At 41.5% G+C, this 27,658-nt stretch overlaps 1 protein-coding gene across 1 annotated transcript in view; it reads left to right on the top strand.

The window, feature by feature from the left end:
• Positions 1–27,658, top strand: part of npr2 (natriuretic peptide receptor 2) — a 100,908-nt gene that overhangs the window by 59,932 nt on the left and 13,318 nt on the right. Inside the window, exons 10-20 of the mRNA XM_039661811.2 lie at positions 988–1,065; positions 2,878–2,982; positions 3,334–3,405; positions 7,186–7,348; positions 7,458–7,613; positions 7,693–7,861; positions 17,627–17,773; positions 18,350–18,473; positions 22,939–23,007; positions 23,315–23,489; positions 24,004–24,102. Of these exons, the coding sequence (XP_039517745.2) occupies positions 988–1,065; positions 2,878–2,982; positions 3,334–3,405; positions 7,186–7,348; positions 7,458–7,613; positions 7,693–7,861; positions 17,627–17,773; positions 18,350–18,473; positions 22,939–23,007; positions 23,315–23,489; positions 24,004–24,102 (1,357 nt within the window). The remainder of the gene's footprint in view (positions 1–987; positions 1,066–2,877; positions 2,983–3,333; positions 3,406–7,185; positions 7,349–7,457; positions 7,614–7,692; positions 7,862–17,626; positions 17,774–18,349; positions 18,474–22,938; positions 23,008–23,314; positions 23,490–24,003; positions 24,103–27,658) is intronic.

The raw sequence follows: 27,658 nt of genomic DNA, 5'->3' as shown, positions 1-27,658 counted from the left end.
GGGCAAAAACTTTGGCGTTTTGAGCAGTGAGTGTATTCTGACTAAATTAAACTCCTTTGATTGGCCATTAGATTCAAGAGATCAACAAACATGACTGTGATTGGCTGCATTTCTCACTACTGCAAAAACATGTTGTAAATAGAAACATTTGATGTTCTCCAGACCAGAGTGAGTCCAAACACAAAAACACACTGGAGCGTTTGCCAAATCTTTTTCGCCAATATTATATTACAGTATCAACAGAGGGTGCTCTCGCTTTTGTTTAAATGTGCATATATTTAAATTTGACTAAATTTAGTCAATATTTTAAACAAAAATTAAGTAAGGTCATTATAGCATATTTTTGTTGTCTGCTTGTTTTGAGTGTGTCTGTGGTGCCTTAAACCCAAATATATTTAGGTCTAAGTAGGTAGGCCAATAGTTTTTGGATACAGCCCATATCAAAAAGCAAAGAGAAATATATTTGGGTCATCCACCAAGAACTCTTAGAGGACTTCTCTGAAAGCTTTAATTACAAGAAAATGTAATGCATGTAATTTGAATAAACAAAGTCACTGTCACCTTTTTGTCCCACAGTGTAAGCTGAAAAGGACACTAAGGCATCAAATTTCCACTGAGCCAGCTGAATATTTCTGCTGTCACCATGCCAGGACAAAGCGAATGTTCTTTCATATATCAGGAGACTTCGAGTAATAGAGTTCTCAGTTTTTTGATTCAGATGATTCTACTAATGCATAAATAAATCAATTATGAAATTACTTAAATTACTTTAATACAACTTAATTTTGACTCATGAGCTTTGAAAAAGCACATCTGATCAAGACAATTTGATGTTAGACAAAAAAGACAAAAAGATGTTAATTTATCCAGCTAAATGACTCAAGGAAGATCAATTAAATCAATTTCCCACCATGACAGCTCCAATCTGCCATTCAGTGGCAGCTCAATAGTTCTGATCCTTTTAACACTTGTTTCATTTCACAACAGGGAAACCTGGTGGCTATCAAACATGTGAACAAGAAGAGGATCGACCTCACCAGACAAGTGCTGTTTGAACTAAAGCATGTAAGAGAATGTATTTAATCACAAGAGAGAGGTTTTTTTTTTTTTTTTTTGTTGAATTTGTGTTTGCATCCGTCTGTGTCTATATCTGGGAAGAGAAGACAAGGTATGTTATGTGTGTGTGTTTAGGCAATAGTTTATGACCCCACTGGACAGCCTTGCTGCCCAAGGTGGTTAACCCCCCTGCCCTTTGCTACACATATAAACACACATAAACATGCATTCTTTGGTGGGGGGGCTGGGAAGCCAATATGAGGCTGTAGACACTAAGGTCGGGGGGCAGACGGTGTGTTTTGGAAAGGAAATGCTGATGTTAATGAAATAGATGTTAAAGAAATTAAGTGAACATTAAGGTGACATTAGACTGATATTTTTGAACTCTGCAATTCTTTTATATTGAGAATGATATTTAGAACTATATCTTTATTGTTATCTTTATAGATCTTCCTTGGCGTGAACGGGCCTTAAGAACAGTTCTGTTTCTGAATGCAAGAAAAAGCTTCATGTAAACACCCCCCAAGCTAAATATCCAGTCGGAGCAGGATTTAAAAATGTATTTATATTAATAGAAGTAAAAAAATAAAAAAATAAATTAAAAAATATGTAATTGTATAATTTATACTTATTTTCAGATGAACCACAAAGCTGAACCACCTTGAACCTAATCATAATTGAAATTGCTTAAAGCGTTAGTTCACCCAAAAATATTGTTCCAAACATTGGAACACAAATTAAAGTACCTGCAAAGTCAAAATTAAGTATGTGTTCTGAGTTTGTCACACCACAGAAAAATGTGTAATTAGCCACCCAGCCAAATTTGAATGATAAAAAAAGTCGGGAAGTACTTGGGAACTCATGGGTTCCAGTGCGTCATCGAGCCCTGTTTTAGCCCCGCCCAATTAATCCGTAAAATTGCAATGGTGAAAAACTGTTTAACGGTCTAACTCCACATTTCAGTACTTCACAGTTCACAGACTTTGTAATATGTTTTAGCAATACATATGTAACATTTATAATGTGTTTAGACCTTTTTTGTAGAATTGACTTTACAGGGACTTTAAGATCTTTTAAATTTAATCTGAGAGCTTTCTGTCCCTCCATTGACAGCCCACGTAACTACCCCTTTCAAGCTCCAGTAAGGTAGTAAAGACATCATTGAAGTAATACATGTGACACTAATGGTTTAACCTCAAATTTATGAAGCGTTGCAAGTGCTTTGTTTGTGCAAAAAAAAAAAAAAACACAATTTACCACTTTATCACTGTTAAGAATTTATTGTAATTTTAAAGGAAATTCCTGGCAACTAATTGCAGTAAATTTACAGCAAGTAATATACAGGATTTTTGCTGTTACAATAAAGTGCTACTGTAATTATAGTAGCATTATTACAGTAAAATGCTGTAATTTATCACAATTTACTGCAACTGACTGAGCCTGAAAAACATGATGCAAGTCAAAGCTCCCCATAACAGTCTTATTTAAAGCCTATATTTATTTTGATGGCCGTATCCCGAAGGAAAGCTGATAAGACTAGCTGACTTGTGGCCAATTCTAACCCACTTAGCTTTGATAGGAAACATGAGAGGCTAAGTAAGACAGCAGTCTGAAACACCAGTCCTGCAGCCAGTGGCCTTAGGGGTCTGATTAGCTGCCGGGCCAGAGTCAAAAGTTTATTATATTATATTATATTATATTATATTATTATTTTGTTATTCTATTTTATTATTTTATTTTTATGGCCGATGCCGTATTAACTGTCAGCATCATAAAGCTTATATTCAAAACTTTAATTCAGAACTTTGTGGTTATATATAGATGAGAGATGTGCAGTTCAACCATTTGACGAGGTTCATTGGTGCTTGTATCGATCCACCAAATATCTGCATTGTGACAGAGTATTGCCCCAGAGGCAGTCTACAGGTAAACATGTTTACTAATAACATTATTGTTAACCATTTATTCATATTATTCTGTGTTCACAGGCAGTGTGAATGGTTTTTGAAAGGATGACATATGTAGCGCTAATGTTATAATGCAGTTTATTCTACCCATTTCAGGGAAGTAGTTGGCAACTATACAGTAGTAACTAAGTCTCTATTACAATGTTGTTACTATTTCTTCATTTCCATGTTCATGACCTTGTTTGTTTATGTTAATGATCATATTTGTGCATTTGAATCGTAGGCCAGTAATTTGCTTGTACAAAAACAATACCTGTGCAATGGCATCTAGATGTTTCGCAGTGTTAAAGTCCAGTTTGTTCTTTCACAGGACATCCTTGAAAATGAGAGCATCAACCTGGACTGGATGTTCCGATACTCACTGATCAATGACATTGTGAAGGTTTGTGGGAAAATGGAATATAAATACAGAACACATATGAACCCTATTTGATCACACATATGTTTAATATATTTGATTTTAGTTTAGTTTAGTGTAGTTTATTTATTCTTTAATTCTGGTATTAAAAACTGAACATAATTTAAAAACAACATAGAATACTTTAATACTTTCCATGTTGTTATGGCTTTTGAAACCCAGTAAATATGGTTCACCTATTAAAGTGTATAGATTCCAAGAACACAGGATGAGATGTTCCTATCCTTTGTGCAAGCACTCCCAAGAGTTCATGAACAGTGAGCCTCATAAATTTGGGGATCGCATCATCAGTAGTGTACCTTTGGTTCATAGGGTGTTTCGGCCTTTCACACTATACACCCTCTCCAAAGGCAGCCAGCGACAGGGTGATCAAACCTGCGCTTGCGTCCCATTCCCAATTAGACATAGGAGTTGCCTTGTTGTTGACAGGCAACATCCCATTGGACTATGCATGGCAGGGGCGTCCTCCTCCCTGAGTCAAGCATTGACCGCATACCTCCTGACCCTTTCACTTCGGGGCCCAGCTGGGGTCTTTTCTCTTTATCCAGAGCCACTGACTGCTGCCTTCTGCCGCCTCCGATACAGCTCTAATTGCCGAACGCTGGCTCTGGCCCTTAATTCCCAGGTCTCTAAGCAGTCTGGTTGTAGATGTTGCCACAAAGCCTCTGCAGCCCACCTCCACTGGTCGGATTTCTGTGTTCCATCCATGACGCCGTGCTTCGGCAGCTAGCTCAGCATAGCGCAGATGTTTTCGCTCATAAACCTCATCTATTGAGTCCTCCCAGGGTACTGTGAGCTCAATAATGAAGACCTTCTTGAACGAATGGGACCAGAGCACCATGTCAGGTCTTAGGGTGGTGGTTGCAATCTCCGGAGGAAACACAAGTTGCCGACCAATGTCAGCTAGCATTTTCCAGTCGCGGGCCAAGCACAGCTGGTCTCGATCTGATGGTGTAGAGCTGCTCTTTGGTGGTTTTGCCCCTTCACGGACAAAAGTCATCTGTAAGGGGTGTGATGCTGCTGGGGGTGGTAGGGAGCTGGTGGCAGCTCGCTTGTCCTCCAGGGCGGACGCAAGGGTTTTTAGAACTTGGTTGTGACGCCAAGTGTAGCGTCCTTGGGTGAGGCTTGTTTTACACCCTGTGAGAATGTGCCTGAGGTTGGCTGGCATGGAAAAGAGGGCACACTCCGGATCTTCACCATACCATTGGTGAAGATTAACTGGTGTTGGAAGGACGTCATATGTTGCTCTGATGGAAAAGCTCAACCGCCTCGCTTCCATAGCCCACAGATCCTTCCAGCTGATCTTCCTCTTCTCCACACTATCCCATCGAGTCCACTGTCCCTGTTTGGCAAGAGAGACTGCCTTTGCCCACCTTGCAGCCTCCTCCTGCTGGCGTACTTCCTGCACTACCATCTTCCGCCGCTCTGGTGCAGTGGCCTTACTCCAAACAGCACGGCTAGTTAGCCCAAGGCCTCCTCTCCCTTGCTGAACATGACCCAATATGTCAGCATGTCTAAGGGCTGCTGTTGCCTCCTGGACTGCTTTTCCTGGCCTCCATTTGCGCCCGGTTGCCAAGGTTGGTGCGTTGTTGCTCACCACTAGGTCTCGAGATTCATTCAGCGTCATCTGAAGCCTGGTTTTTGCACACTTGAATTCCTCTGTTAGACTGGTGAGGGGCAGCTTGAGGACACCATCTCCATAGAGGCCTATGGTGGTAAGGCATCGTGGAACTCCGAGCCACTTCTTTAGATATCCTGTGACTCCTCTTTCCATCTTCTTCACTGTTGAGATTGGAACCTCATACACTACTAGGGGCCACAACACCTGGGGTAGGAGACCAAACTGCAGACACCAGGCCTTTAACTTTCCAGGTAGCTGGGTGTTGTTGATGGCCTGTAGGCTACTACTGATGTCTTTGCGCAGTTGTTGCACCTGGTCTTTGTCCTTCAGGCTTGCATCATACCACCTTCCAAGGGTTTTTACTGGCTGCTCAGACACTGTTGGGATTTGGTCATGTCCGATGAAGAATTTCAGTTCAGAGAGTACTCCCTTCACAATTGAGATGCTGCGTGACTTGGATGGTTTAATCTTCATACGGGCCCAGCTGATGTTCTCCTCGAGCTTTCTGAGCAGTCTCCTGGTGCATGGAACAGTGGTGGTCAATGTTGTAATGTCATCCATGTAGGCTCTGAGTGGAGGGAGGCAGTAACCAGAGTCGACTCGCTGTCCACCAACAACCCATCTTGACGCTCTGATGATAATCTCCATTGCCATTATAAATGCCAATGGAGAAATGGTACACCCTGCCATTATACCTACATTCAGGCTCTACCTAGAGTTCAGGGTGGTGAACTCTGAGGTGGTGAAGCAGAACTGCAGATCCTGGAAGTACGACCTCGCCAGGGTTGTGATGGTGTCCGGTATGTGGAAAAATCTGAAGGCAGACCACAGGAGTTCATGCGGCACAGAGCCAAATGCATTGGCGAGGTCTAGGAAGACTACATGGAGGTCCCTTTTCTCCACTTTGACCATCTGGATCTGGTGCCAGATCATGCTGGAATGTTCCAAGCAGCCAGAGAACCCTGATATTCCTGCCTTCTGTACAGATGTATCGACATACGCATTCTTTTGAAGGAACTCGGCAATCCTCTGAGCAATGACCCTAAAGAAGATTTTACCCTCGACATTCAGTAAGGAGATTGGGCGGAATTGGCTGATAGTCTCTGCATCCTTCTCCTTAGGGATCAGGACCCCGCCTGCCCTGCGCCACACTTTGGGTATTATCTTCTTCTGCCAAGCTGTTCTCATAAGTCTCCAGAGGAATCTCAGGACGTCTGGTGCGTTCTTGTACACTTTGTACGGGACTCCATTTTGCCCCGGGGCTGATGCTGTTCTTGCCCGTCGAACTATGTTTTCCACCTCTTTCCATGTCGGAGGACTGGTCTCAATATGATATTCTGGGGGTTCAATGGGTAGAATATCTGATAATCTATAATTTATTGTTGAAAAGGCCAGACCAGAAACAGAATCATAAAACTGTGTTGGTTTGATTAGTATTTTCTGAGAGGAGCCCCATTAGTAAAATAAAAATAAAAAGGACTGGTATCAAAGATAGCATGACATTGTTTCTGGAAAACATGTATGAAAATAATGTCTCTCTAAATTCCCCCTCTATTAATGCAAACCAATCTTCTGTTTATTGTCAAAGGTACTTGAGAGCCCAGCCACATAAAAGCATTTGACTTTTGCTGGAAAATTGGCCTGCAATTACAACAAAGCAAACTGTCACTTAAATTCACAAAACATATTTTTGCTTAAGACATAAAATTTCTTTAAAAACATTGTTTTTAAAAGAGCACTTGCCTGTCAGAAAGAATTTAGTGAGCCAATCAACCTTGAGTTAATCATGATCTTGAGTATTAAATACACTTGCTGTTTAGTGGAAAAGACAATAACATTTTATCGTAATTTCTGTATTCTGTTTTACAAAGGTAATTATGAAATATGTTCTTTAGCTTCTATCAACCCAGTAATTTTCATAAGGGTTTGAAGCGTACAAGGAAGTATTGTTGAGAATTACAATATGGAATACACATGATTAACGTTCATTGTTTTACATGTCCAGCTTTCTCATGAAACCATTATACACTACAGTTTTTTAGTGGTTCATGTGTATTCTGCTCTATTTGCCCCATAAACTGTGGGCAAAGACATAATGTTCTGTTTACTGCTTGTGCTGCCAGGGAATGAATTATCTGCACAACAGTTACATTGGCTCCCATGGCAATCTGAAATCATCTAATTGTGTGGTGGATAGCCGCTTCGTTTTGAAAATCACAGATTATGGTCTGGCAAGCTTCCGTTCTCCTTGTGAAAATGAAGACTCACCACATGCACTGTATGCTAGTAAGAATCTTTAAAGATTTCCTGTTTTGACGCATGAAGCATCAATTGACTTTTGTCCTGTGCTGTTAAAGAATTTTGTGACTGCTTGCTATCCGAACTGATTTTTCAGAAAAGCTATGGACGGCACCTGAGTTGCTAATATATGATAGGCATCCACCCCAAGGAACCCAGAAAGGAGATGTGTACAGTTTTGGGATCATACTACAGGAGATAGCTCTAAGGAACGGCCCTTTTTATGTTGAAGGCATGGATCTCAGTCCTAAAGGTAACATCCTCAAAGATCAAGGATATTAAAACTAATTTGTTGTAGAGCACAGACAAGCATTTTTTTTTCTTTGTTACAGAGATAATCCAAAAGGTGCGGAATGGCCAGAAGCCGTACTTCAGGCCTACCACAGATAACAGCCGTCACTGTGAGGAGCTGACCATCTTAATGGAAGGCTGTTGGGCTGAAGACCCTGCAGAACGGGCTGACTTCAGCCACATCAAGATCTTCATTGCAAAATTTAACAAGTAAGCACTGCACCCTGCTACACATCACTTACATTTGTTATTTTTGCAAACACCTTACCAAATATGGATAGTTGAACAATGAGTCTACTTAAAATTGTTGGAAACATTTTGCAATAAGGTTCATTGGATTTGTTAGAACTAACATTAGTTTAAACGTATTAACTAACATGAACTAACAATGAGCAGTACATTTGTTATAGTATTTATTCATCTTAATGCTAATTAATAAAATTTCAGCTGTTCATTGTTTGTTCATGTTAGTTCACAGTGCATTAATAATGCTAACATATACAACCTTTGATTTTAGTAACGTATTAGTAAATGTTGAAATGAATATTAACTTAGATAAATAAATACTGAAGTTCATTCTTAGTTCATGTTAACTAAGGAAGTTAACTAATGTTAACTAATGGACCTTATTGTAAAGTGTTACCACATTGTTTAATGTAGGGCAATATGTAAGAGCATATTTTTTTCTAAATAGACTCAATTAGATGATTCCAATATATATTACCTGTATTTCTATCGACCTTGTCATATATTTTTTTATTCTATATTATATAAGTTCATGAAGTGGACAGTCAAGCTGTTTGTAGTACGACATGTTTGACGGTAATTAATTGCTGCTTACGGTGACGCATTGCTGCTGTGACGAAGAGGCAGAGGCGGACGGAAATTTATTAACACAGGTAAGCCAACAAAGGTGAGCAGTCATAAACTCAAGGCCCGAGACAAGAAGGGCAGCAAACACAAACTCTGAACACTGGATAGGGCAATCCAAAGGCATACATCAAACAGGCAAAGGTCAGGGGCAGGCAGCAGAGGTTCAAAAGCGATTAACACAGTCCAAGTCAAAAATACCAGAGCAAATACGAGGAAACGAGCATGAGACAGAGTAACGGTAAAGCAAGACATCACAAATGAGCAATGAACATAGCAGTCCAGATAAAGGGGAGCTGAAGGGCGCACAGCCCCCCCCCCTATCCTGAGACCTGACCCAGGAGCGCTCCTCGGGGCCGTACCCCTCCCAGTCAATAAGGTATTGTAACACCCCGCCGTGACGTCTGGAGTTCAGGACCTCGCGCACCCGGAAAGCCTCAGCACCGTCCACCTCAATGGGAGGAGTCTGCACAGGAACGGCCTGGCTCCCCTCTCTCCTGGGGGCGACGGCGGGTCTGAAAAGGGACACATGAAATGTAGGTAAGATCTTGTAATGGGCAGGAAAAGCCAAACGGAAAAAAACTGGTGTAATTTGACGAAGAATCTTAAATGGTCCGACGAAGCGAGGAGACAGTTTCCTGCTCGGGAGCTTGAGACGAAGATACCTCGATACCTGGGACCCCCACGCCCCACTGATTCTGGTGGCAGTATGTTCTCAAGAATCTAATCAGATCTTGGTTTAACCGTTCAACCTGCCCATTGGCCTGAGGGTGATTACCAGACGTTAGGCTAATGTTGATGTTGAGTTTAGAACACAACTTTCTCCAGACGCGGGAGGTAAACTGGGGACTGCGGTCAGTTACGATGTCCTCGGGCAACCTGAAGAGCAATAGGTGATAGCATCCACTCGGGCAACCTGTTAAAACGAGATATTATGTCAATATAACAAGAAAATATGTCGTTTTAAGGGCATAAGATCTCGTTATTACGACATAATTGAGGGGAAAAAATAATATGTATGTGGCAGCAATGCGTCACCGTAGCTGCTGGTCATCAGTTGTGGTTTTTTTTTTTTTTTTAAATCTGAGGAATCTGTGCATCACTACTTTCAAAATAAATCCTCACCTTCATTACAACAGACAGTACACAAATGATTATCACTCTTTTTTTAAAATTATTCATTGTTGTATTGTTTTGACCTGTTGACCAATTCTCATTCCCACAATTAAACACACAAAAGAAAGATCTAGGAATTATATGGAAATACAATCAATATCATCTCAAAAAGAGAGTTATATAAACCACACAGATTGTGTTTCACTGCATGATGTAGAAGCAGCATTGTATCTTTGAAAATAATGCAGCATTTGTCCTACAGCTGACAGCTCATTGATAAACAACATATACTGATGTGAGTGAAAGCTTTCTTGTTAATTCCCCGAAGGGGCACTTAAGTCATAGTTGACAGATATTGACAAACCTCCACTAAAATGCCTAATATGTTTCATGAAAAAGGCTTAGCCTACAACCTAGTCTTCATTACATAAATGCATCTTGTTGGCATTTAAGAAAGTTTAAATAAATCAAATATATATAGGCAAGGGCCATGTTTTCGAAAAGCGTCATACGCCTAAGTAGATTGCATAAACAATTGCATGAGTCATTCTAGAATCACAGGTCATTTCCCAAAAGCGTAGTAACTAAAGTAGCATTTGAAAATCTCTGTAGATCTACGAATGCTCTAGAGTAATTGTAAATTGCTTAAAATTTTTGCACTGTAGCTATAATGTGACTGATATTTAGATTGTATTAATATTCTATTTCTTTCATTTAAAGCAGTAAAATCAACTTTTTTATTGTTGTATGAGATTAATCTTGTACATTTTGTAAAGATAATAATAATAATTTATATTGATTTTTTGGTAACACTTTACAATAAGGTTAATTAGTTAACATTATTTAATGTATTAACTAACATGAATGAACTAACAATGAGTAATACATTTGTTACTTTAATTAGTTCATCTTTGGTAATGTTAGTTAATAATAATAAAGATGTTCGTTGTTTGTTCATATTAGTTCACAGTACATTAAGTAATGTTAAAAAATCAGCCCGTTCTCATCCTTTAACGTCATATAGAACGCTATATGCAAAAACGGCGCTATACTACGCACATGGCACCCTTTATCGTTAATATAACACACGAACCCAAGACGTTATAAATCCTTTAGCGTGAATATGACACGCACACCCTACCCCACACCTAAACTTAGCCCTCACAGCGCGTGTTATATTAACGATAACGGGTGCCATGTGCGTAGTATAGCGCCGTTTTGTCATATAGCGTTCTATATGACGTTAAAGGATGAGAATGCGTTGAAAAAATACATCCTTCAATTTTAATGTATTAGTAAATGTTCAAATTAATAAAGGTTAATAAATGCTGTAGAAGATTTTTTTTCATTCTTATTTCATGTTAATTTAGGTAATTAACTAATGTTAACTAACAAAACTTATTGTAGTGTTACAGATTTTTATTTGTTTGCTGCACTTACTGTAGAAGTGAGATCTGACCCCAAAATAGAACAATGTGATTCAACAAACCACACACCAACTGCGTTTTATATCTCATAAGATGCAATAATTGTAGCCTACATTAATAATCATGTACTAATAACTGAATTAATTTTTACTTTACAATGAACTTGAGATGAGTTAAGACATGTACTAATGAGGAACCTTAACTACGACATGAGCATTAATTAACATTTTGGGGAACTAAATCAAACATGCTCTAGATCAGAATAAAATGTTGTAAAATGGCACAATGTAAAATTGTTATAAATTTGACAGCAGCAACTTTCACAAACATCAGTGAATGACACTAGATTCTTGTCTTGCAATGTTTACATTTGGATCGGCGGTCCGCCACAACTGGCACCGGAGGGATGATGGAGCAACTCACAAGGCTCACCGACGTAGGGCGCCAACGGAGCAAAGGCGCAAGTATCCCGCCGAGGCACGGAGTGGCGTAGCAACCCGACACAACCTATTCCCTTGCACCACTGGCCGTAGAGCGTACTCGGGAGGCTACAGAACCTAGTGAACGTGTTTGGGGTCGCCCAGCGCTCAGCTCTACAAATGTCTGTCAGCGAGGCGCCTTGAGACAAAGCCAGGAAGCGGCAACACCTCTGGTAGAGTGAGCAAGCAACCTGGGAAGACAAGGCTCACCCAGAGACTCATACGCTCAGGTGATAGCATCCACTAACCAGTGGGCTAACCTCTGCTTAGAGACAGCCTTCCCCTTCTGCTGGCCTCCGTAACAGACAAAGAGCTGATCTGAGGTTTGCGTTCTGTCAATATAAACCCACAGGGCACAAACAGGACAGAGAAAAGCTAGGGCTGGGTTTGCCTCCTCCTGGGGCAGTGCTTGCAGGTTCACTACCTGATCTGCGAAGGGGGTGGTAGGAACCTTGGGCACATATCGAGCCGGGGTCTCAACACAATGTGAGAAAGGCCCGGGCCGAACTCTAGGCACGGTTCGTCGACACAAAAAGGCTGAAGATCCCCACCCTCTTGAAAGAGGCCAATGCTAACAGGAGCATTGTCTTAATGTACAGGATATTAAGCTCCACTGTCAACAAAGGCTGAAAGGGAGGACTTTGAAGAGCCCTAAGTACCAGAGCTAGGTCCCAAGAGGGTACAGAGTGGAAAACATGAGGTGGATTTAACCTCCTAGCACCCTTAAGGAATCTTATGATCAGGTCGTGCTTCCCCAAGGACTTACCACTACACCAGTCATTTCCAAAGGCGGGGTCCCGACCCACAAGTGGGTCGCGGGAGATTTTGTATGGGTCGCCAAGTCGAGCACTATTTTTCAGTGTGCTATAGGCTACTCTCTAGATCAGGGCTATTCAATTGGTGACCCGTGGGCCAAGTGCGGCCCGCCAATCATCTCCATACGGATGAGGGCACCCCAACCTCCCTCCTCCTATTTTCTGGTGGTGCGGCTAAATTTGGTTAGATATGCGCATGGCCACAGTGGCGCGTGCAGCTGGACGACTAATACGCTCTGTGTGTGTACCATGAGAGAAACGTTTACAGTCCGAATATTTCAGCAGTTCTTATGTGTGTCCCGTATTTCTGTCGACTGAACCAGCGATATTAATCATTCGTTGGTTTGATTATTTCCTTTCCATGAATTGGCCACACGCGCGTGCATAACGGTCTGAAACGATTCGGATTTGTCCACCTGAAGTGGTTTCTCGGTCAGTAACAACAAATAGAGAACAAAATAGTGCTGGTTTCAGTTTCACTAGTTTACTTTGAACTAGGCAGCACGGGCCAGTGGATAACGGAACGCAAAGCAAGGAGTTGCATTTACTCCCGGTCCCGGACACTATTATTAAACAGCGTTGCAACCTGGTTGCAACATCCAGTGAGAAGCGTTTCCATTGGACACTCCTCTCTCTTACAAACCACAAATCGCTCAATGATTTTAACTAGTTTTAAATCGAATGAAACAGCCTTAACATTCCCAACACTAGGCTACTGATGAGGTAAATAGCAGAAACATGAACAAAGTTAGAAGACTATGCCCTAATCACCACCCTTACAAACATTTACCATGTAAATAGCCTTTGAATGTAATAATTTACCATGGTTTGGGCATAAATGTGGAATATTTATATTGAATACTATGTTATAGTCATTTATGTTGCATTAGATTTATTAGGGAGGTAGAGGAATATAATTAATTGTGTGTACCTAGTTGTTTGCCTGTTTAGGCATTTTTATACAGTGGTAGTAAGCATAGGCGCCGATTTATGTTTTCCTCCGTGGGTGCTCATGGGCGCACGCCGTTTAAAAAAAAAAAAAAGTAGTCAAAAAATGCTTGCATTTCAGAACCTTGGGAAATGAACAGCAGCCGACACAAACACACACTATTTACTTGATAATAAAGCCGTAAGGCTATCTTACAACTCAGGACAGCGCCACTTTTCACAAATAGGCTACAGACAGGATTAGAGATGAAAAGTTTAACTAACCGCGATCAGCTTCGTGGGAAATTAGTGGGGAATGAAGCGGGAATCTGCGGAATCACTAAAGAGGCGTTTTCAGCCGAAAAACGCTGTGATTGGTGGATACAGGATATGGAGCAGGCGACTGACAGCGAGATAACAAATCACAGTGTGACAGACGGGTCAGACGCTTCAAATAGCACCAACTGCAATGTTTAATTTTAAATTAATATAGCCTACTGGCAGCCTGGCACACGTGGGTGGGTGCTCGTTATTTTCCGTGTGTGCTCGAGCCCCGGAGCACCCACGGTATCGGCGCCTATGGTAGTAAGCCATGCATGTTACAAAGTCTCACTGTCAGGATATTTTAATTTAAGCCTATAATAATTATTATAGTAAATTGTGTACACTGTAATGATGAGAATATGAAAACAATGAGATGCCCTGTCAAGTCTTCCTTTCTCATTTCACCTCTGCATTTCGCTTATTGTCAACAACAGGTTAATAAAAAAATTGTGCTTTGTCAAATATCTGTATCTCTTTTAAATAGTTGACTGGAAGCTTAACTGACCTTAAAAATGGTCATACATATTTTGTTAATGCATAAATTCTCTTCGTAATATATCAACTATATGCGGCCTAATGTTTATTGGGTCACAAGGATTTATTGACTTTAGAGTTTCCAGAGGTCTGGGTGCTACAGAGTGCCCCATCTCTGAGAAAGGAGGTCCTTCCTCAGAGGTATCGGCCAAGGAGGGGCTGTCGTGAGGAGCATGAGTTCCGTGAACCAAGTCCTGGTGGGCCAATACGGTGCCACTAGAAGGACCTGCTCCTCGTCCTACCTGACCTTGCACAGGGTCTGTGCAAGAAGGCACACTGGGGGAAACGCATATTTGCGCAGATCCCAAAGCCAACTGTGTGCCAGGGCGTCTGTGCCGAGGGTCCCCTCGGTCAGGGAGTAAAACCACTGGCAATGGGTTGTGTCTGTAGAGGCAAACAGGTCTACTTGTGCGACTCCGAAGACACTCCAAATCAGCTGAACCGCCTGGGAATGGAGTCGCCATTCTCCTGGCAGGGGAGGCAGCCGTGAAAGCACGTCTGCCACACAGTTGAGCTCCCCTGGGACATGAGTGGCACGAAGCAACCTCAGGTGCTTCTGACTCTATTGGAGGAGGTCGGAGGGGAGTCGCGACATACGACAGGAGCGTAGACCACCTTGTCAGTTGAAATACGCAACGGTCGCAGTGTTGTCCATACGGACCATTACGTTCTTGTGTTTGAAAAGGCCCTTGAGGTGACACAAGGCTAAGCATACTGCTTGCAACTCTAGGTAGTTGATGTGCCAATGCAGCTGGGGTCCCGTCCACAGACCCAAGACTGGATGCCCTTTGTATGTGGCCCCCCACCCCATGGCAGAAGCATCTGTAAAAACCACAGCATGCCTAGAAAAACCTGGACTAAGGGCACTCCAGCCCGATGAAACGCAGGATCCGACCATGGGGAGAAGGTTTGGTGACAGTCACTTTGACCCGGAACGTGCTGCTCTGCCACGCCCACCTCGGGACTCGATCATGAAGCCAGTGCTGAAGCGGTCTCATATGTAACTGCCCGAGCGGCGTTACTGCAGCTGTGGCTGCCATATGCCCCAGGAGCCTCTGAAATTGTTTCAGTGAAACCGCTGTCCTGCCTGAAAGGACCTGAGGCAGGTGAGCACTGAATGGACGCGTTCCTCCGTGAGGCGCGCAGTCTGGGCGGCCAAATCCAACTCAATACCGAGATAAGAGATCATCTGCACGGGGCAGAATTTGCTCTTGTCCCAGTTGACCTGAAGCCCCAACCGGCTGTGGTTCCATAGCACCATGTCCCTGTGATCGGACAACACATCTCGCAAGTGAGCTAGAATGAGCCAGTCGTCGAGATAGTTGAGAATGCGAACACCTTGTTCTCTCATGGGAACAATGGCTGCCTCTGCGACTTTTGTGAAGACGCTGGGCGACAGGGCCAGCCCAAAGGGTAGGACTTTTTACTGATACGTGCAACCTTCAAAAGCAAACCGTAGAAATGGTCTGTGTCAAGGAAGAATCGATACGTGAAAGTACGCTTCCTTCAGGTCGTACGCTGCAAACCAATCCTGGGGACGGATGCATTCGAAAATGCGCTTCTGCGAGAGTATTTTAAATGGGAGTTTGTGCAGTGCCCGATTCAAAACTTGCAGGTCCAGGATTGGCCGTAACCCACCGTCTTTCTTGGGCACAATGAAGTAGGGGCTGTAAAACCCAGACCTCATCTCGGCAGGAGGGACCGGCTCAATCGCGTCCTTCACCAACAGGACATTGATCTCTTTCAGCAAGACAGGAGCGTCTACTGACCCCACACGGGTGAAGTGGATGCCTCTGAACCTAAGGAAGCCGGCGTGCAAACTGAATTGCATAGCCGAACCAAATGGTGAGGATGGGCCATCGGGACGGAGCCGGATGCGCTAGCCTGGCTTCCAGATACTGTCTTAACAGACCCACCCGAACCACTGGCGTACCTGCAGAGGGGCAGCAAGGTGGAAGACAGGGGCCCGGCTCCGGTGGCAATTTAGCAGCTGAGAGCAGGGGTCTGGGCGTGGAACTCGACACCAATCAGCTTCCACCGGGGGGCAGACGGCAGAGAAGACCCTTCAGCTGCGGGCTGCCCTGTGTCGAGGGGAGGGGGAGAGACGAGGAACGAGGCCCTGCCTTCTCGTGAGCTGGTCTCTGCCCCTCTGGGCCCGACCGCAGACAGGAACGACACAACCAAGGATGCGTCGCCGCTATCCGCAGACTGGGAAGAGGGGAAGGGGAGCAAGACAGCATCCACTGCCATTCTGACCCTCTTGGGTGGAGGAGACTGTGTCCTGTCTCCTTGAGTGGAGGAGACTGTGATGACCTGAAGGGGAAGGTAGAAACTGCTCTTTTATTGAAACTTTGGGTATCGCTGACCGGGTGGTCAGTGGCGGAACAAAAAGAAAAGGAAACAGAAAATTCTCCTCCCGGCCTTCCCCGGGGGAAGGAGGTGTGAGGAGGCACCCTCCTGTAGAGCAGCATCCAGGTCCTCCCTCAGGTTGCCCTTCTCAGGAACGCTTCCCTCCCTTTTTCTTACTGGAAGGGGCCGGGGGCATCTAAGCAGGCTGGGCCGTCCTCTTGCGACCAGACTTCCGCCCTCGAGGGTTGAACTGCTGCCCTGAAGGAGGACCCAGCGAATGTGGGGTGACTTTCGTCGCCCGTCAAGTGGAAGCGGTCTTCGGACACAGTTGCATTGCAATCGACCACTCCACACAAGCCCAACATTTGCGGCCGCCCGTTCAAGCATAGCAGCCGATTCTTGGAAGAGGACTTTCTTCCTTCAGCAGATCAACCAGAACACACTGTGAGGCTCCGAAGTAAAAACCATTGCGCAGTGTTAGCACAGATGATGGTTATTTATGTGGTTATTTTATGGATTGGTTTACTGTCTTTATACCATAATGCAGTTGGATGTTATTCAGTTAGGTTTCTTGAATTTCTTGATCTTCTTTTGGGCCACATAATGTGTCCATTTTCTAGAGCAAGTTTGATTTAGCTTACCCCGAAATGTTAATGCATTAATTAACAAGGATGTACTAACATGTACTTAAGATGGTATATTCATGCAGGAATTCATATGACTCGTGTCATAAGGTCATGTCATTAAGGTTAGTTCCTCATTAGTACATGTTTTAACTCATCATTAGTTCATAGTAAAGTAATTATTAATTCAGGTATTAGTATGATGATTCATGTACTATTATTGTAAAGTGTTACCGATGAAACTATGCCCTGCTACTTCTGATGTACACTGCATTATATTACATATTCCTGTTTCCCGTTTTCAGCTCTATTCTCATGCTTGATTCATAAGTAATATGCTACAATATCTCCAATTCATCTCGTTTCATAATTGGTGGGTTACTTGACAGTGATCTCACATAGATGTAATATTCTGCTGTAATCTGTCTGCTGTAATTATAATCATCTATATCTGCTATAATTACACATCAGATGTGGAACCTAGTGTCTGTTTTTGTTTTGTTTTGTGCAGAGAAGGCAGCACCAGTATTCTCAATAACCTACTGTCCAGAATGGAACAGTATGCCAATAACCTGGAGAACTTGGTTGAAGAGCGAACCCAGGCCTACCTCGAAGAGAAACGGAAAGCCGAAAATCTTCTTTACCAAATCCTTCCACAGTAAGAAACGTGTTGTTTAATATTTCCTATGCAATTTCCAAACTTTTAATTGGAGATTGATGAAGAACTACGATTTATTCAAGACTTCTCTTATTGGTTCACAACTTGCATGTAATGTAACTTCTACCGTATTGTTTTGTCTTATCTAAAAATGGCTGTTTTGAAGATAATTATGAAAGTGGTGAGAAATTTTAATACCGGCTTTAGGTGAAGCAGACAAGCTGACTAATTATAGAGCATTAATCTCTCTTAAAGAATAGCTAGGAATTAATCAAGATCTTTAATTCTTTAATTACATGAATTATTACTAATTGATCTCAAATGGGATCTTGGGTCTTATTAACAGAAAGTGTGAGAGCTGGACAGAGCTCCATATTTCAACATGCTGTGAATAATTTCCGATTTGTTTGTTTTGTTTCTAGATAAGGATTTATTAAATGAAATTATTTTCTGCCCTTAACTGTGTATTGTTGAACTAACTGATTGTTTGCTTCTGCATGTCTGTTATTGTAGTTGGACTTGTGTATGGAAAAGAATTTCATGGTTCACTTGATCGTAACCTAATTCTCCCCACAGTTCAGTGGCAGAGCAGCTCAAGCGAGGGGAGACCGTACAAGCAGAAGCCTTTGACAGTGTCACAATCTATTTCAGCGACATAGTGGGCTTTACATCAATGTCTGCTGAGAGTACACCTTTACAGGTCTGCACAAGAATTTTTAGATACAAAACTCTAGGACTATTCTAATAAATATAATATTATTTCATTAATAAACAGTGGGGACAACAAATCTGAGAACGGTGGTCAAAAAGCTTTTTGTACTTTTGATTTTTTTTTTTTTTTTTTTTTGCAAATTATATTAACATAACAATATTGAGGTTTGAAGAATAACATAGATTTTCTAAGTATTTAGTACATGTCCCTTTAATTCAAACTTAGTGTAAAACCTGATGATCATGTTCTCCAGCATGATTTCAGAAAGAAAGAACATTATTCTAAAATCAGTGCTTACAAGAAGTGAATGAATCTTCTTGCGGATCAAGACAAATAAAATCTACTAAGATTATGCCACTAAGAAGGGTTTGCTTGGTTCTGAGTGCTAGGTTGTGTAAGATGCATTAGACTACTGTGATCTGGCTTATTTTACTAGGAATGTTAACTCTGTAAAAGCAAAATGAATGATCAATGCACATATTTCATATTTTGTCTAATCTGTTTATCTGTGATTGGAGTGAACATAACCATATTTAGTATGCAACTATCCTGCAATATTTTATGATTATGAAAGCACTATGCATCAATGCTATTGCAAGCAACATATCTGACTTTCATATTGTCAAACAGAGATTTAGACTGCGGCATTCTCTGGTCTGAGTTTCAGAAAAGGCATTCCTTCCTTCAAATTTCCATTAATGTTGATGATCAAAATATGATGATCATGCTAATCGCCTTTTTTGGTGAGAGGTTGCAAAGTTTTGTCCCAAGATGGAAAAGTATTCTCCTTTAATGCTTGTGTATTAATACATTTTATATCAGGCATTCCATAATCTTTTGCAAAAAAAGAGGATTTAGCAAATGACATTAGAAAATTCAAAAGACTTTCACAACCCACCCATGTAATTAATCCAGATATAGTATATACTTTTTATATTATTTAGGCTTAATGATTTCTGGAATCAGTGAGATTAAGTTCTGAATCATTATCTACATAAACATGAAAATGATTATAGCTATGGCAACTCTATTCACTATGTGGAATATCATTATAAATAAAACATGATTTTAAATCTATTTTTCAAAAGTAATTAATTTCTTTAGGGGTACCACTTATGGAAAAAGTTGCATACTCCTTTAATTGATGAGACATTTGAGGCCATTGTTGCATTTTGTTTTACTGATATTCTGAACTAATAGACCAACTGAGTTTGGAAAGTTACTCTGAAATAAGCCCTAATGCAGACCCCCAAAAAAAGAGCTGTCATGATGTTTGGATCACACTGTTCAACAGCTGTTCAAAGATGCAATGATAAAATCCAACAGTGTTTCAGTGATAAAGGTTATAGCATGACAACCTCATAATGAAGTTGGGCTCCATGTTTAATTCATCATCTTTTCTGTTCTTTGTATGTAAATATATCACTCTGTAAGGCCTCTTTCTGGGCGTACATCCAAAGGGATGGGATGGGAGTAGAGGATTGGTGTGTGTGTGTGTGGGGGGGAGTATTTTAATTTGAGGGAACCATAGGGAGTTCAAGCAGAAACGCATCACAGCAGTCATTTCTCACTCAACTTCTATGAGACATGTCAGAGCTGCAGACACAATAGACTTTTATTATACATTCTGTTTGAACTGAGTTTTGGGAGCACAGATGCAGAAATATTTCTGTCAGGTTATCACACCTAAAATGTGCGGGGGGAAAAAACCCTTTGGAATTGGAGAAAGTCTCGTCTAAACAGTCAAACAAATGAATTCTTGAGAGAATTAATTAAACAGAGAAAGTATCTTGAAGTATCTGAACAAAGTATCTTGGCTGATTTAAGAGGAAAGCACCTCTATTATTACATTATTAGTATTATTAGTATTACAACTTTAAAGTACTTTGGATTTTAGTTATATAAATATAGTGGGTTAGTGGTGTTAACATGAAAACATTAAATTGTTTATTCTAATTGTTTTAAATTACAAAAAAATAATAATAATTAATTATACATGTCTATTCTACTCTAAAATTGTGATTCCATTCCAATCAGCATTCTAATTTACCATTAGATTTGAGGGATATGTTTACAGCTAACATCTACTGTAGGTTCCTAATGTAACCCCTGTTCCCTGTTGGAGGGAACAGAATTGTTGCATCAGAACTGAACTGATGAATTGGAATCCCAAAGCGGGTATATAAGGATACATGTATATACTGTACATATATAAGGATACATACAGGATCAGTGTGTGATCGCACTTCAAGTTTTGCGCTGAGGAGTTGAGACGTTCTGACATATCAACGTTACGTCAGAACTGAACTGACGAATTGGGATCCCTACCAATGCGCTCCTACCAGCTGCCCCTACCAGCCCCCCACATAGGCTACCTAATCCCTCTCACCTACTGGGGCGAAAGTTGGGTCAGGGCTTCACGCAGAGAAGAACACTGCTGTTCCTTCTGACCCTCTCGGTGAGACTATAGGATAACACTGGGAAAGCACACCTATGGTAAGGAATATTACAGAGACCACATTATGCCCGCAAGGAGCAACCCTAGACTGTTTGTGTGTGTCATTCAGTGAAACATAAATTTAGCTGGAGCCAAGTGACTGCGCGACCCACCTCTTCTCACTCTGCGTCCCACAAATGGGTCGCAACCCATAGTTGGAAAACCTCTGGCTTAGACTACCCTGATTGTTGATGTACACAACGACTTCAGTGTTGTTCGATCGGACCACCACATGCTTGCCGTGTAGCAGCTATTTGAAGCTGAGCAGCACAAGGTCTACTGCTAGCAACTCAAGGAAGTTGATGTAACACTGCAGTCAGGGTCCTATTGAGGAGACCGATGCTGCATGCCTGTTGCACATGGCACCGGTGGTGGAGGCATCTGTTGAGACAACAATATGCCTGGACACTTGCTTCAGGGAAACTCCTGCCAGTAGAAACGCATAGTCTGACCACGGGCTGAAGGTTTGGCGACAGGCCGGGGTGATTGCCACCTGGTGCGTGTGATGCTGCAATGCCCATCTCTGGACTCAGCCGTGAAGCCAGTGCTGATGCGGTCTCATATGAAGCTCTCCATCAGGGGGATCTTCTTGTACCCCCTGGCTACCCCACCATCGAGGCACTAGCTCGGTTTCAGGGCAGAAAAGTTGCCTTCCATGATCTGGTAAACTCTTCGTCCTCTTCCGGGAAGAAAGGCACTGGGGCAGGGCGCTATTGGTCCCCACCGGCGATCCCAAGAAACCAGTCTTCCAGTCTCAAGCATTCGGGACACGGTGGAGTCATCCACTCGAGCCCGACACTCTCAGCAGCCCAGAAAAGCATGCCCATCAGCTCTGGGTCAGACTCGGTCAACACTACTCTTCTTGAAGGGGGCAACGCAGTATAATCTTAATCACTGGAGGACTCTAGCCCACCCTACAATGCAGCGATAGACATCTGGTCTTCCGCTGGAGCCCCAAATGAAACACTTGGTCCCTCATGCGAAGGACCAGCAGTCTCAGCCGGAAGCTCCACAGCTTGCGATGTGCTAGAGGGGCATAGCAGAGGGGACAGAGGGGACCTTTATTGATATTGGAGTCTCGACCGCAGCATCGAGATGGTCGTCTTACCGCAATGGGTACATGACTCATCCACGAAAGCCACCTCAGCGGGCTTTATGCCCAGACACATGAGGCAGCGATTGTGATGATCAGACGGAGCTAGGAAATGAAAACATCCAGAAACACATGGGTGGAATGACATCTTTAAAAAAATGCGTCACACCAGTTCTTGCTCTTTTAGAGAAATAGCTCTTTTAATAGTGCACAAGACCTGAATTCAAGTCTGCAGTGTGCAACAATGGTCTTTAGAACGGCAGAAAGTTATTGGGAAATGCTCTTGAAGCGACCAACGCTGACACCAACACTTGACTAAAGAGCTTCTTCCAACTCGTAGCACACTCGTTGATGATTGCAGAGCAGAACAGCAACAACCACTTGGCTCTGATGCAAAAGCTTGAGGTGTGATCGCATACGGGCTTTCTTATATACCCACTTTGCGGAGTGGGGCTTGTGATGCAAATCTCACATGCCAATGTGCATTGGCTTGTTAACAGTAGTTTACATTCGAAGATGAATGGGCTCTCAGGCGAGATCCCAATTCGTCAGTTCAGTTCTGATGTAACGTTGACTGATTGATAGGGAATGTCAAGTTTAGGCTTACAACAAGTGTTAGTCCTACTACACCATTCTTATTCATCTATCATTTTCCTCTGGTTTTAGGAATAAGTTATGGGTATTCGGGTTAGGTTAAGGGGTAGGAAAGGGTTATGTTTTAATAACTACAGTAACTATCTTTTAATTTCTTTGTAATTTAAGTTATATGATCTGATACAAAAGCCTTCATTATTTTATAATGTTGTCATACTAATGTCATTCACTCAATACTGCTCTTAACAGTGTCCTGTGACTCTCTTTAGGTGGTGACATTACTGAATGATCTTTACACATGCTTTGATGCCATTATTGATAATTTCGATGTATATAAGGTGAGTATCTTTTAATTCACAGTGCAATCATTATCTTTTCATCAAAAATAAATGCTTTTTATTATCTATTCATGGGGTTATGTCTTTCAAAAGCATAATGCATTCAAACACATACAGTACGATATGGAGTGCGCTTGATCATATTAATGCAGATGAATACCTTTATACTGTAGAGTATAGTGCACTGTGCACTCTTTCTAGAGAAAGTTTTTTTTTAATTATTTCAACTTTCTTCAGCTTTTTAAAACGCATAAAAATGTGCAAAGACTTTTTGCAGATGACTGTGTGCATGTTGTTGTATTTTTAGGTGGAGACAATAGGTGATGCATACATGGTGGTGTCAGGTCTGCCTGTGCGGAATGGGAAGCTACATGCACGCGAGATAGCTAGCATGTCATTGGCATTACTGGAAGAGGTTAAAACCTTCAAAATCAGACACAGACCCAACGATCAGCTACGACTGCGGATAGGAATCCACACAGGTATCTGTTTCACAGATTTCATTCATTTCAGGCTTTACGTCATTGATGTGTTTATTTAGTATTGTACTTATTTAGTATTAACAAAACAATGACAGATTTCATTCATTTCAGGCTTTATGTCATTGATGTGTTTATTTAGTATTGTACTTATTTAGTATTAACAAAACAATGACAAGTTAAGGATGGATAATTATTGCATTAAACAAATGCATATGAATATACTTTTTTTGTTGCTGTATTTATATATATATAATAAACCCTACATTACAAGGACGGCAATTTCCAAAATCCTTGAAATTTTGGGGAGACTTTATGGTCCCCATGAGGAAAACTGATTATAAATCATAAGGAATTGTTTTTGGAAAATAAAAAACTGCAGAAAGTTTTCTGTAATGTGTAGGTTTAGGGGATAGACCTCAACCTTTGAGGAAGCATTAAGACTGTGTATATGTAGTAACTGGATTCCTACAGTGAATTAATCTCCCTCTATGCTGCATATGTGTGTGTTGAACAGGGCCTGTCTGTGCTGGTGTAGTGGGTCTTAAGATGCCCCGTTACTGTTTATTTGGAGATACTGTCAACACAGCATCCCGAATGGAGTCTACAGGGGAAGGTTGGTGACAAAAAGATTTAAAAAAAAATCTTTATTCAGAATACACTATGACAATGCAGCATGAGATTAAAGCTGCTTCAGGCCGAATGGTTTTAAGAACAGCAAGGTTTTATTTCCATTTAAGCTTGGTTCGTCACAACACGATTTCTCACCCGGAATTCTTAGCACGGTTGACTAAACATGCAGCATGTAGTGACATCGCCACTCAGTATTGGTCACTTGTTGGTTGCGTGGCTACCAGTTTCTCAGTATCTGGCCAAGCACACTATTTGAGCAAAGTTACACAAGTTATTAATACGATTAAAAGAAATATCTCATCATCTTCCATAACGTAATCGCTATTTACATCCCTATTGCAACTACTGATGAATTTGGATTAAATTCCAAAGAGCTCTGTTATCAGCTAAGCAGTGGAAAACTATTTCTGCACAGAATAGAATGGTTAAGGAACGAGAATGGTTTGGCTCAATGGTGGAAAAAACATCTTACGTGAACTAAATCTTTGTTTGTGATTTTGATATATTTAAATAAATTATATCAAAATATTGATAACTTTTGAACGGTTGTGTAAAGTTATGACTCATAGGAAAGCACAGGCATGTGCCATTTTGGATTTCTTTTATGATGGATGGATGCACTTTTTTGAGCTTCACTATCTATGGTACCATTCACTCCCATTATAAAGCTTAAAAGAGACTTAAAAGGATATTTTTAATGTAACGATTGTGTTTGGCTGAAAGAAGAAAGTCATCCCTAGGATGGCTTGAGGGTGAGTAATTTACGGGGTACTTTTTTGAGTGAACTATCCCTTTAACCTTGCTTTCTGAAATACCTACCCTATCTCACGACCAATTCGTACGAATTCGTACGAGTGATTAAAAAGTGGCTAATTCGTACGAATTCGTACGACCTCACTCGTACGAATTCATACGATTTGTCTAAACCCACGTGACGGTTATGTTTAGAGGCGGGGTCAGGGGTAGGTCATTCGTACGAATTCATACGAATTGGCCAATTCGTAAAATATGTACGATTTAGCAAAAATCGTACTAATTTGTACGACTGAGGTCGTATGAATTGTTACGAATTAGCCACCTCGTAAAATTCGTACGAATTCCCGTGAGATCGGGTTGGAAATACCCCCTGGCACACAATGCAACCAAACTGAGGAGGAAAAATTATTTTATGCAGTGCTGCAGGTGTACAATTGTCAATAGAGATTCATTGGGTTCATGAAATGCAGCATAATTGTGAGTCGAGAGAAATGCCAATTATACATATACAATACCATTCCAAAAATATAAATATTGTGATCATTACAATATAAAATAACTTTTTTGTTCTATTTTAATATAGTTTAAAATGTAATGTATTTCTGTGAATATGTAAATGCTGAGTTTTCAGCAGTCAGTACTTCTGTCTTCACTGTTACATAAAATCATTAGAAATCATTCTAGTCATTATACATATTAGAAATCATTTTAATATGCTGATTTTGTGCTCAAAACTATTTTTAACAGCAATGTATTTTAGTCAATAGTGAAAGTAAAGATAAAAATAGCATCCATATCCAGTTGTGTATTGCTGTGCTTAATTTGTATTGTAGCTGCTCAGTAGTGTTTTATAAAACTTTAATATGCGTTTCACCCATTTACGAGTAACAGCTGTTGTTCATGAGACTTGCCACATGTATCGACTCCACTTCCTGAGGTGGGCTTCATTTATAATTCATAGTTAGTGACAAGGACACTTGATGTGTATCTGGTTTGATTTATAACGTAATAATATGTTTACAGCCTATTGGAGCCTAATGCTTCACACAAATAAAGGCCACACCTTCTGGAGCCTGTTACAGATGGCTCCATTTGCGTGTCTGCTGTGGGATTCAATGTAACCGCCCACTGCTGTGATTGGCTGACATGCTTGCATATGAAATAGCTACATATAACATGTGAAACTCTCTTGAATACGTACTACAGCTATTATACGTTTTTACTATTACAGATATCGAGATTACTGAATCGCATAGGCGTAATTTGTGGGTGGGATGGGTGGGACATGTCCCCACCACTTTTAGCCAGGGTCGATATTGTCCCCACCACTTTTGAAACATCTCTCGCGGCACGAATGTAAATTATACAAATAAATAAATCATCTCTAGTCAACTAGCAGAGCATTCATTTAATTCGTTTCTTTAAATAAGAGGCGATCTAGCGCTGAAATGTGTTGCTTTTGAAAACAAGTGATCAAAGTGCTCGTTGCCGCTGAGATCAGTGGCGTGGATACAGTTCTCTTGTGGCTCGCACTGTCGCACACAGTCTTCACACAGACTCGCGCGATCCGGTGAAATCACAAACATACAGTACAACTGATAAACATAATCGGTTTTAATCAGCGAGAGAAAAAAAATGATACGAGTGCGGATTAGAACCCAGAACCTCTGTCACGCTTGGCAAAAGTTCTGCCACTGGACTAATGAAATGCTTGTGTGTCATTGTCAGATCTCTGTATTTCATCACGTGAAAATTCTAGCCACAACACATATTACATCTGCCCGATACAAGCCCGAAACTCGTCCGCTCTCGTCGAGGTAAAAAGCTGCACTTGAACTTGATCGAGAGAACTACAGCCGACTGTCAGCTAAATGTGCGTTCTGCACCTGCGTTTAATAAGCCAAATGTCTATTTCTGCAGATATTAGTCTATATTCGTCATTCAAAAAGGAAAACCAACCCTGCCGGCTGCAGATACACATAACGTAAACAAAGCAGCGCGTGCTTACCGTTTTGAATATCATCCTGCTAAACACTTTCTTTAAATTAGATTATTTTCATCCTACTCAAAGAAACGACGTGAAGTTGATAATAGTCTGGCTTGACTTACTGATACATAAACAGTATCGAACGATTTTGAGAGAAAGATTAACTTACCTGTCTTCTGCCCGTTTGGACCATACAAAACTTCTGGAAGTAGAGTCCGCGCATTTCAAGAGAAAATAAAATGAACCCATTGTTTCTTCAGAGGCTCGGATGAAGGAACTAAAAAACATTCCGGTAAATAGTCAAAAACTACGGTAATAGCCCGCCATTCCTAAGAATCGCTGTAATTCACGACGACTAGAAGGAACTGGAAATGATGTAATGGCCTCAATTTTGGCATTTACCGGTTTTACCTTGCCACCACCTACAATTTTCCCTAAATAGGTTATGGTTGCTTTAGCAAATTCACATTTAGCCAAATTAACCGTTAAGTTTGCCTCCGCCAACCTGTGAAACACTTGTTGTAGTTGATTGATGTGCTCATCCCACGTTGCAGAGTGAATTACTATATCATCCAGATATGCCCCGCAACCCGGCACCCCCCCCAAAACGCAGTTAACCAATCGTTGAAAGGCGGCGGGCGCGTTTCGTACCCCAAAAGGCATTACAGAATACTGCAAGAAGGCATCAGGAGTAACAAACGCACTAACTTCCCTAGCACGTGGAGTTAATGGCACCTGCCAATAGCCTTTAAGGAGGTCTAGCTTTGTCACGAACGTTGCAGACCCCACGCGGTCA

This window comes from Pimephales promelas, chromosome 4 (assembly GCF_988280905.1).
Source record: "Pimephales promelas chromosome 4, fPimPro1.hap1.1, whole genome shotgun sequence".
In the NCBI taxonomy this organism is placed as follows: Eukaryota; Metazoa; Chordata; class Actinopteri; order Cypriniformes; family Leuciscidae; genus Pimephales; species Pimephales promelas.
This window is presented reverse-complemented; position numbering and strand designations above follow the sequence as displayed.